The sequence below is a fragment of the Diplotaxodon limnothrissa genome, linkage group LG7 (assembly GCF_057381915.1).
Source record: "Diplotaxodon limnothrissa isolate DT_005_m linkage group LG7, D_limnothrissa_male_GT1.1, whole genome shotgun sequence".
NCBI classification, from domain to species: Eukaryota; Metazoa; Chordata; class Actinopteri; order Cichliformes; family Cichlidae; genus Diplotaxodon; species Diplotaxodon limnothrissa.
Genome location: NC_140602.1, coordinates 42,220,738 through 42,233,054, shown reverse-complemented (window position 1 = coordinate 42,233,054; position 12,317 = coordinate 42,220,738). Strand labels below are relative to the sequence as shown.

General features: G+C 39.6%; 1 protein-coding gene across 1 annotated transcript; it reads right to left on the bottom strand.

The window, feature by feature from the left end:
• Positions 1-387: 387 nt before the first annotated feature.
• cercam (cerebral endothelial cell adhesion molecule) lies at positions 388-11,472 on the bottom strand. Its single transcript, XM_085358098.1, has 12 exons — positions 11,233-11,472; positions 8,234-8,344; positions 7,368-7,485; positions 7,067-7,201; positions 6,706-6,910; positions 6,401-6,520; positions 6,206-6,282; positions 5,779-5,885; positions 5,373-5,505; positions 3,769-3,896; positions 2,894-3,097; positions 388-659 (listed from the first exon to the last, which is right to left on the bottom strand). Exons 1-12 carry the CDS (start codon positions 11,433-11,435, stop codon positions 425-427), a joined length of 1,776 nt encoding a protein of 591 aa, XP_085214224.1. The 5' UTR covers positions 11,436-11,472; the 3' UTR covers positions 388-424.
• Positions 11,473-12,317: the final 845 nt, after the last annotated feature.

Genomic DNA, 12,317 nt, shown 5'->3' with positions numbered 1-12,317 from the left:
CGGTTAGAATATGATCAACAGATTACGCACTATCACAGGAGTACATTTAAACAGGTTGACACGAACCATACAGAATGAATTAACGCTCTAAATGAAGCAACTAAACTAGATGACTGAGCAAAGTAAAAGAAAAGCACATAGAAGGATAAACACTCTAAACATGGGGTTGTTTGAGAAAAATCTATTGTGCAGGTTGACGCATTTATTACACCGAGACAACTGTGCATGTCTTTACACAAAGCCGAAACGAACACCATATCTTATGTTGTTGCCTCCTATCTAAGAAGCTCAGGTTAAATGACACTGAGCATGTCAGTTTTATGACACAAGGTGGAGTGAAAGTATCACTCTCTCCTCAGTAACAGTCTCTCTGACCTCATGGCCTGTGGACCTGCAGATTCTCCTCAGCTACATTTGTGCTGCACTAAAGTTCATCCCTGTAGGCGACTGACAGCATCTCGGGTGCCGGGGCAGCCCCTTTCAGGGTCTTGTGGGAGCCCCTCCAATCAGTCCTCACAGAGTCATCATCCCACAGGGTCGACGTCTCTGTGTCGCTCACCCACTGGGGATCACCGGCGTAGTGACACGGCTGGACCAGGAGGGGGTGCGCACTGAAGGCTTGTAAGTTTCTATTGGGGAAGTGGGATTTGTAGTCCTCGCTGCAGAGGGAGCACAAAGGCAGTGTTTAGACTGGGTAAAATCATTCGAAACTTAAAAACACAGGATAGGATGTCACAATAAAGAAAAAATAACAAAAATAACAGCGCTGGAACTACAGATGGAAGTTTTGTTTTTCTTGGGGGGGGGGGGGGGGGGGCAGTTTGAGCAATTTTTCACCATTTACTGAAATGTTAAATATAAACATCAGGGATATTTTGTGATTTCATTACACTATACTGATTTGACAAGAGATGGTGACAACAGGCCAATTTCAGAGATGGTTCAGTTACTCTTGGCATGAAGGGCAACAATGCATGGGGTGCATTTGTTGAGTGTTCTCAGCAGACTAGTCAAGCATATCAAATCAGAATCACAGTGGTGTGAAAAAGAGAGAGAGTGCAGAGAAAGCAGGCTGGCTATAGGCCAGATTTCCACACATGATGGAGCACACAGACACAGCCAGGCCTTCTGGTTTGCAGATCCTTTGGCACAAAGTGCATTTCATTTCTTAGAGTTAGTTCCTGATGACGAGAACAGTTGCCTTGTTGGGGAAACTGTCAAGGATATCATTGTTAAAGCCAGAATTTGATTCACCCATTACACTAATAATTTAAAGATACATTTGGAGGTGAAGTCGATATTTTATAGACTTCCAGCAACCATCTAGCATGAAATAGAAGCTTTACAGATGATGGCTCCAAGTCAGCAGTTGAAGGATCGCCAATGTGGTTAGACTTCCTTTGTACGGAGAGACAAACGTGCATTTTTATTGCATCAGACAGTCGTCTGGACCTTTGCAACCAAAAATGTGAACCTCATAGTGATGCCAGATGGACGCTAAGGGATAACCATAGTCATCATGGTGGAGGAACCATGGATGTCTGTATTATTATGGCAGTAGTTAAAACTAAACAACAACATCTGCGGTTGAAAATTAAAGGCAATGATTAAAAAAGCAGTTCCAACAATGGCCACTGGAGGCTTGCTCCCAAAGTGAGTCAACCCCAATGACTCCAATGTTAGTAGGCCAACTTCCAACCAGAAAATACAATTTCCCCTTCAACTGGTAGGCCTTAGCTATTTAGAGTGACTGAACTGTCTGTGCTCTAGTTATGGTGCATATAAAAGAATATTTTTAGTGAGCTTTAATTAGCAGGTATCTATGTCTGTGACAAATTCACATGATGCAACTTGTCAACCATCCTACCATCTTTCATTTCTTGACAATAGCTCATTTCTATCTGCCAAAGCTGAATATATATGATAAATGATAATAGCGACCACCTATCAATGGGCTAAAATTATTCTTTTTTGTGATTACACACGTACAACACATTATTAAAGCATCATTTTGATTTCGCAGCCAACGGCATAAACAAACCAAAAAATGCTGTAGTTCTAAATATAAGGCTTCAAAATTAAAGTCCCCAAACAAATGACTGATATTAGTGTGGCAGCATAATTCTTTTATATCAAATCTGTAATAAAGAAACTTTGATGTTGCAGCTTAATTTTTGTTTTGTTTTTACCAAAGTAAGTACAGACCATACTGTTAGTGCCACAAACACTGGTATAAACTTAAATAACAAACCATAGAAATTTAAGTATGGACTAAAATAGTCTGGACTGACCATACAGTAGTGTAATTCATGGAGAAAGGCGACAACATAGGCTTGGAAAAAATATATATCTTCTTTACCACAAACAAAACTGAGTCCACTCTGGCTGCTCACATCTGTCGGTCACACTGTGTTTAAGAAAATGTCAGCCCACACTGACAAAAATTCAGACCATTAATCCCAGAAAGAGATGCAGACACGAGGCCTGTGCATCATAAAAGGAAAATGCTGAGAAAGATTAAATCTATTTTGAAATGTGGTGCGCTAATTCAGCTTGACAAGCACAACATATCAAAGTGACTTTCTTTCAGAAAAACGCAGTGAAGTAAAACCACAGACTTCCACATAGTTCTTTAATCTATACACTCCAAACAAAACTAGGCTAAATATAAAGCATGTACACATGTTTAGGCAGCTATAGAAAAGAATGTTTTTAGCCCTGAGGTCTGCTTCAGTTTAAACGGTCTCGCAGGAGAAGGAGATTAAAGAGTGCTGAAGAACAGGTTTCATTATAGCGGTCACTGTATGGAACATACAAGAAGAAAACCAGAAAAACTTCAAAGTGCGCAGAGAGTAGCATGAGTGTATTTTTGACACTTTTTTATGATACATACTTCGGATGTTTGTCGTACATAATGGGGAGGAATTCATCAACAGGCAGCATCTTGGAAAGTGGCTCAGCATTGAGGAGTTTCTGGGCTCCCTGTAGGGAGATGGCGTAGGACAGAGTCCAATACGAGTAGTCGGCCATCACCAAGTTACGAACGTTCTCCACTGGCTCCTCCTTTCCAGGATTCACCTGCTTCCTGCCCAAGTATCTGTGGCAACATAAAGCGATCATAAGAACTAAAGAAGTTAAAAAAAAAAAATCAGGCGCGGGGTAGAAGCAGCAAAAACCCAGGATGGTCAAGGCATGTGATTTTTACAATCAAACTCCACCTTGCTGTTCTTTTCTGCCTAGCAGGCATAAAACATTTTTCAGCACATGCTCTGTACGTGCATTTTCCTTCCAAATATGTACGAAAAAAGAAAGTGCTAACATCACATGTTTAAGTATTTTGGATGAGCTTTAACCATGGAGCTTGGGATATTCTATTAGGGTTTGTTTTTTTTTAATTAAATGATTTTATCTCATAATATGAGAAAAAAAATCACCCTACTGGACTTCATGGTTCTGCACAGTACACAAAATGTTAATGGTTATAGCAAATACGATTGCTCTACAAAAATATGTTCCATTAAGTTATTATTGTATATCATAGTCATAAATTTGTCCCAAATTCTACACTAGAAAAACTTCAAACTTTGTCTGAAGTTTTGTCTAATCCCGTTTGTATGATTTCAAACAAAACCAGCAAACTATATCAAAGGGTACAAATGCACTTTGGACTTTATAATGAACCTAACCTGAGCTTTCTTACCTGCGTCTCATTTAACCTTAACCAAAAACAGGAATTGGACTGGAAACTAGGAGTAAAATGTGTCTTACATGATGTCCCAGTCCAGCTCCACCTGCTCCACATCCTGCATCATTTTGAGTATTCGTCGCTTGAAGTTGGCCTGAAAGCGAACATCATCTTCAAAGACCAGGGCCTTATCCATCTGCATGTCCACCATCTATGGAAAAAGAAGTATACACACTGTAAGCCTGACCTGTTAAATAAATCAAAAGGTTTGTGTCATAAAAGCAGGTTTTTATTTTGCATCCATCTTCTTTACAAACATGACTCTTGGTTTTCAGCTGAGTGCAATTATTTTCATTTACAGTTGTGAAAAAGAAAGTACGCCTTCTTTGAATTTTAAGGTTTTACATAAAAATAATCTGGTCCTTAGCAGTTCTTATGTAAATGCAAATTCAGATTAACAACCACACATTATATATTACATCATGTCATTATTGATTGTATGAGAACAACTCCATAATGCAGAAGCTAAGGACAACTTACTTAGATATGAATTAAGAGGGTAAATAGCAGCCAGGCACTGTGAATCAAATACATTTAACATCAGCAGGTGTGAGCACTTACATAAAAGCAGATGTTTTGGCAGTTTGGTGGTATGGAGCATTCAGGTGTGTGTTAACACAATGTCAAGAAGGAAAGACATCTTACACATGACCTTAAAGAAGCAATTGTTGCTGTCTTTTGTCTTGGAAGGGTTGTGAAGCCATTTTCAATCATTTGAAGTCCATTTTATGAAAGCATTCAGTACAGCTGACAATCTTCCTGTGGACATCCCAGCAAATGTCCACAAACAAACGGCAAGTTTGAAGGGTTGCAAGAAGAAAGCCTCTTCTTGGCAGCACGGCTTAGGTTTGCAAACTTACATCTAAAAAAACCCCACAAGACTTCTGGAACAATGTGTGGTGGACATATGACACCAAAGTGAAGATGTTTGGCCATAATGGACGCTGATATGTCTGGAGAAAACCCAAACACAGCACATAAACCTCACACCAACTGTCAGCACAATGGTAGAGGGGTGATTATTTATGCTTTTTCTACAACCACAGGACCTGTGCTGCGAGTCAGAAGCTCCTCTGTATACCAGATCATTCTAGTGTTAAATATGAGGCCTTCTGTCCAAAAGTTAAAACCTTTGGGTCATGCAGCAAATCTACAACAAAATGCCTGAAAAAGAAATAAATCAAGGTGTTGCAACGGCCGAATCAAAGTCCAAACCTCATCTCCGCTGAAATGCTGTGGTGGACTTTAAGATAACTGTGCATAAATGGATGCCTGCAAACCTCAGTGAAGTGAAGCTGCGTGCTGTAAATGAGAGCGGGCCAAAATTCTTCCACAATGATGTAAGACACCGATTAAGTCATCCAGAAAACCACTACTTCAAGTTATTACTGCTAAAGGTAACGTAAAAGCTACTGAAGTTGATATAGAAACGCTTAGAACTCAAAGAAGTTATAGTTTTGTTTTCACATGACTGTATCATAATATTGTAAAAAGGTGATTTGCAAGGACTGTATATACAATTATGCTTTCTTCTTATATAGTATACTATGAAGTATAAATTAAAATATTTGAGTTTTAACTTCAGAAAAGGGATTTGACAAATGTGTGACAGTGTGTGTCCTCTCACCTCCTTCCAGATGTAATAGTGACTGAGGAAGCAGCCCACTTCTCCTTTGGTCAGAGTGCGTCCAGAGAATGGGTCATAGTATCCTGGCAGCAGGTCGACACCCAAAATCTTAATGTCACTGCTGTTCAGTGCACTGCATACACACACACACACACACACACACACACACACACACACACACACTTTTTTTTTGGTAATTCTGTCTTTGATAAGAGAAGAGCGTTCAAATTTGGAGCATACGTAGCCATAACGCTGATATTTATTATAAGCCACAAGTGTCCATATTTTCAAGATAAGAATTGAAATTGGCCTCACACCAAGAGTCTGAATTGACACGGTGTTACATTTCTTGACAAACTTAACTATAAAACTGAGAGAGGAAAAGACCTGAGAGCAATCCACTCACTTTCCATCCACGGCATCGACCACTTTGACGTCAATCTCAAGCTCGTTTAGAGAGAACAACATCCTGTCTCTGCGGTCAGCACGCCGTCGCAGGTTAATCAGATAAATCTGTGCAGGAGATGGGCGACCCAGAACGTTATTTAAATCTGGACACTGTGTACCATCATCATAAATCTTTGAGTTTCATCAAATGGGTCGACTGCATATTCGGCATGTTTTCAAACTCTATTCACTCAGTGAAAACATGCATCATAATTGGTCTGAATCTTGCTGAACATAAAGTACTACCTAAAAAGTTGATGTATAATTATATTATATATTACACATAATTACATCCATGCTTTCATTACTGCATAGAACAAGCCTGTATAAGGTTGGGTTAACCTTTTTTACACATTAACTGAAAAAACTTGAACTGGTTCACCTACCTCATCAAATCCCAGGAGGTCTCTCTGTTTTGGAAACATGTGGATGAAACGGGAAGGATACATGGGTGGCCCGTCGACTTTTCCACAAACAGGGATATTAGTTTGGGGGGGGGGGGTAAAAGAGAGGTGAGCTGATGTGCCTTTTTTTAACTGTCATTATTTGGCTTTAGTATTACAAATCATCTATGCTCTTACTCATAGACTCAAGGTGAACATGGACAAAGTTGAGACGATCGTCTTCTAAGGTGTAGTGCGGTTTGGCTGGAACGTTCAGGTAGCCGTAGCGCTCCTTGTTGCACAGGTACATCTGTATCTCTGAGTAGCAACGAAAAGCAATCATTTAATTAATTATAAACATATTTATTCATGTATATTTTCAACACTGAGTCCTGAAATATACAAATATTCTACAGTGAAGCAAGCGCAGACGTGATTTAGTGCAACAGCTGTGTTGAGTAAACCTGACTGCTGAACATAATAACACACGAGCATCTACAGACCTGCAGCCCGACAGGAGAAGGCAAAAACAATAATATCGTCGTAGGGCCACGAGTAGTCCTCATGAGGAGGATAGAAAGCAAGTTTTTTCATGCCCTCCTTCCTCAAATCCAGCAGCAGGGTGCTGTGGACCATAGGCACAGGGAAGCAGCCCACTCGGTGACGATGACGGGTGGGGAAGTACTCTGCTGTTCGACGATAATATCCCTAAAGAATTGAGATATTTAAAAAAATATGCTTACTTATGTCCTAGATCTGTGTCATTTTTCTGCATTATGTTCATCAAGAAAGCAACAACAATTTTTTTTCTCAAGTATTCCCTTTAAGCGGATAAATAATCACTCATTTTTAAGTGCTGCTCACCTGTGGAGTAATACCACACCAGTAGTTAGAGTACGCCCCCGGAGAATCTAACATAGGAGCGATGACTGACTTGTTTTCTGCTATCAGCAGGTTGAGGGATTCTGGATTTGTGAGGATATTGTCCGTGTCTGCGTACTGAATCACAGAGACAGAAAATACAAAGGAAAAAGTATTTTTCATTCAAATTACAGTTGCTAAGTTTTTTTTTTTTCTTGGATGAAATAACAGCCTCAGTAAGAAAGACATCCCATCTGCTTAATCAAGAAAGGAGATAATATGAAACTTATCACAAGAAAGGTACCAAGATATAATCAGCCCAGCGTTTCCTGGCAAAGTTGAGCGCTGCTTGTTTCAGCTTCATCACATATTCGTATCTGCTGTTGGGCCAATGCTTAGGACCCAGCTCTCCAGCATAGGACCTAAGACACACAGAAGTACAGTATTATTAGGGGATATAATACTATATTGGTAAAATGTTGTATAATTTGCCACGTGAAGCAAATATGTGATTGGCTGAATGGTTTCTATTGTAAAAAAAACAAAACGAAAAAAAAACAGCATCGCTGAATCATGCTGGAGTGTTGACCACAGTGAATACAGCATACCGATGCTAATGGATTAAATAAAACCAGAACAGTAAATAAGTTCTGTGGTGCTGTGAAAAGAGCATAAACAGGTGGATAACGTAACAGTTTCATGACTGTAGAAGTTTAGCAGAACTCACTCAGAATAATAACTGACAGGCATAAAAGAGTCTGCTAATAGAAAGCAGAGCATCATGTACAGACAAGCCTAGATATGCTTTGTCAAACTCTTTTTTTAGCTTTTAAAATGAATACCAGATGAACTGCAACGTTGCAGCCTACAGAGGGGTGTTAATACTTTCACTGAACACGTGGACAAAAAGAGCCAGTAAGAAAAATCAATACATGTACAATCTGAACATTGTTTGATTTATTTTGTCAATACCAGGATGACACTTCAGAGGATCATAGATTTGCCTCCTGATGAGTAAAAGGGATTGTTCCTGTCATTTCCCTTGTAGAAAGCAACTATTGAAGGTGATCTGCTTTGATCCACGTGTGCTGTAAGATCAAGTTGGGGGTGTTTCCAAACTCAAATCCCAGCAGTACACAAAGCTCAACACATTAACATTTTCAGACTTACGTTGGCTTGTCCATTGGTCTCCACTCAACATAATGGTAATATTTCTGCATGACAGTCAGCCACTCCTTCAGTATGGCTGTGGTGTTATCTGTGTTGTGATCCGTGGCTGCCCTGGAAAGCACAGAGAAGGCAGAGGGTGAAGTAACTGCACCAAACGTAGGGAACCTAAACTTGGCGTTGGTTCTTGTTATTACTTATTCCCCTCGTTGTGCCAGGGGAACAGTGAAATCTACATTATGTGAATTTTTCAGCTCCTCATCATGCCGGTGCAAAATTCATGCTGCATTCCCGCTCTCATTGGTAAATGTCAAATTATTTGCTGACAGGCTTATTTGATTCAGTGCCCAATACTGATGTTCAGCCTGTGTATTACTCGATCAACAAACAAAACCAAATACAATACAAAACAACACAATACAAATGATTACTACTTATTTGAGCAGAGTTTTTCAGGTTTGTAAACGTTTTAATGTTGTCTCTCAGTTCCACTGAATGATCTGAACAATCATTTTCCGCTTCTCTGGTTTACGGTACACCACAAGGTTCTATTTTGGGGCCTTTACCGTTTTTGTCATATCTGCTCCCTTTTCAGCACATTTTCATCACTTTTAAGGACATTTCTTATCACTGCTAGATAGACTGGCTGTCAAATTTCTTCAACTTAGTGAAGAGAAAGCAAAAATCCCATGACAGATTTGTGCTGAAGGTAATGGAAATTCTAGATTGCCTTGCCCCTTTTGCTAAAGTTTGAATAACTTTTGATTGTGGATACTCCCGTTAAAGCTCTGGTTCACTCTCGTTTTTATCACTTCAGAAATATTGTCAAGTTAGGTTTCATTGTTTCACAGTCTGAATTGGAAATCAATCAAATCATAATCAGTCTTTTATTTCATCACATCTAGATTATTGCAATTCGCTAATTCAGTTCCACTTGCACCCCATTAACTTCAGTCTACTTTAAGATTCTAGTTTTGACTTTTAGAGCTCTGCATTAACAAGCACCAGCATATATCAGGTATCTTTTTGTATCCTTACATCCCCAGTACATCCCTGAGGTGACTTAATCAGGACTTGCTGGCTGATATACAAATATAAAAATAAATGAGACAAATACCCCAAGAGTTTGAAGCTCTCTCCCACTGAGTCATAGCACTATGAAGTTGGTGATCTCTTTTAAAAATGAGGTTAAAAATGCATATTTTTAACCTTGCTTTTTGGTAACTTTTTTGTCTTTATGTTTTTAGCATTTTGTGATATTCATCTTGAAAGGGGTTATATAAAGAAAAATTTACTTTTTTAATTACTTTTTGATTACTTTTAACCCAATGCACTTCATGACCTCTGGGCAGAAAAGAAGAGCAAAGTGGCTGACAGCTTTTGCACTAAAATATGCATTGGATCCCGTTCCTGTCCACAGCTGTGAGTTATCTTCAGCAGTGTCACTCTAGCAAACCTTTACTTGTGGTGAAGTAGGGTTGGACAAAATGACAAGGTATATCAAAGATACTAGATATCTGTCAATTAGCAGAATGGCTCTATTGCATGACCAGGTTTTTGTTAGTCTTGTTTTTTTTTTATTTGTGCAAATAAGACACCACTGCAGAGTAACATCCTTTTTTTTTTAACTTCATCATAATATTAGGGCTCTTAATGATTTCTTTAAACTCATATTTGTACAGCAACTGGAGACACAGTTAGGGAAGGTCTCTTTGAGCCATTTCTAAACAACTGCGGATTCCAAGATCATTGGTTCAAACAATTATACAATGTAAAAGTTACTCTCATGTGTCTGGAAGAAGACCCAAATCGTTACTCTCAGATGAGAGGAAACTGATTAGGATGTTCAGGAACAAACCAGGAACCTCCAAGGCTCAAGCCTGCCATGAACTGAAAGTTGCTGAAACACCAGTGTCACTGTCCACACTGGAGTGAGTTTTACAACACCATGGACTGAGAGAGCGAAAAAAGAAACCCCTGATCTAAAATCAACACCTTCAAGCTTGACTACAATTTACAGTTACTTTCAAACACAATAACACTATCAGGTGTCAAACATGGTGCTGGTAGCATCATGCTCTGCTGCCAGTGGTAGGCGTAAAGATAAAGCCTGAAATCAACAGATGGATAGTCGAAACTTGGACACAACTGAGTGTTCCAACAGGACAATGATCCCAAACACACATAAAAACTGTTATTGGAATGGATAAAGCAGGCCAACATTAAGCTTCTGGAATGGCCTTCCCAAAGCACCTACCTCAACTCTATTGACAATTTGTGGACTATGCTTAAAGGCCCGATCTGGATCCAACCAATTTAAATAAACTCTACTAATTCTACTAAGAAGAGAGTTCAAATATCCGTCTGGAAGTGTGCCAGAAGCTTGTTGGTGGCTACCAAGGCATCTGAGGTGCTGCTTGCTAAATCTTCGTGTGGGTGGGTGTTTGTTTTTGACTCTGTATGGATTAGAGAAAATCCAAAATAAAGTTCTTACTTTGTTTCAAATAAATAATTAAAAGTCAAAAATTGCCATGACTTTCATGACGATGATGATCAATATTCTCGTAGGACTCAACATACTAGAGTCATCTCCTCATCTTAAACCAACAGTTAATCTTTTTCCATCATTACACCGATTAAACGGGATCTCTTTTACTTCCTCACTAATAAACCACTCCGCGCTGTCTAAACAGCTAAATTCCTAGAGTTTGTAGATTTGAACATGCAGCATGAATTATAAAGAAGTAAAATCACTGCTGGTACAGTTACTCTATACAAACTTCACGGGACATAAAACTCCAAGCGAGCGACGGTAGGAAACGAATGCGGCGGAGTGAAAGGCAGCCTGGACTGTGAAAGGCGCAGAGGGAACAGGGGAGGGGTAGGACGCTGCTGCTTTCACAAACTCATTTAAATGCCATTGACCTTTTGAACGGCTGCTATAGACGGATAAAAAGGAGACCCCTCTACAAACAGCCTGGCAGTCCATGCAGGAAACCCACCACACAGAGATGCGATCTTTGGGGTAGTTGAGTCTCTCCAGAGCTCCGAGGTAGTATGGCAGGGAGTGACCGGTATTTCTCGCTATGATAGCGATAACCACGGTTGGAGGCTGCATTTTCGACTCCTCTGGATACTTCTCCTCCGAAAAGTAACATTCAGTCTGAAAAACAAAGGCCCCCAAAGCTAGAAAGTGAAGTATCATGGTGGAGGCTGTTAAAGTTGGAAAGTAATCCGCGGGGCTCCGGAGCAGCACGTAGCCGCGGTACGCGTCAGCAGTCCAAGAAAAAAGGGCTTTCCCAAATGTTCAACCCCTTTCTTCATGTACAAGCTGGCCCCTTCTGAAGAGAAATGCAAACCCAATCCTAAAGCCAGAGAGGATTATATTCCGCTGTAATAAACCTTTTCCTGTAGGAAAAAAAACAGAAAGAGGGGAAAGAGGCGTGATTTGGCCACACTGGTATTTACAGCGGTGGGATACCCTTGGAAAGATTAGAAAGATGGAGAATAAAGTTTTAAAGTTTAAGGTCGAACATCCTTAAAAATATCATTAAAATGTTCCCAGGGATAGAAATCGGTGGGGGGGGGGTGCATTTAAACATGGCAATTTGTTAGTCAAAAATTTATTTATTTATTTATTGTTTTTGAGTAAACCAGTCACAGCCTTTTAAATATTCCGACCACAGTATGGGCATTTAGTCTGTATGTGTGATATTCTGATACATACATCTGAAATAGAAAGGGATTTTGAATAAACCCAGCTTTGTCGTAATATGAAGCCAAAGAGTAGCAATTACAGAGATTCACCAGCAGAGGGAGGTTTTGATCCAAGAGAAGAATCATCATGTCGCGCACGTCTTCCTGAGGCCTTTGATCCTTTGGTTTTCTCAAATGCTGCAATTAGGATCAATTACGAGGTTATTTTTACATTTATTATTTTATTCTACTTAATAGTTATCTTTTCGAGACGTTCTCATCGTATGTCACCTTCCACTACATTCACTCATGCTATATAGTACTTATTTGCATGCATATAATAGTTGCAAGGTCAGTTTTACTCTGTTGACATTTGCCTTATAAGAAACGC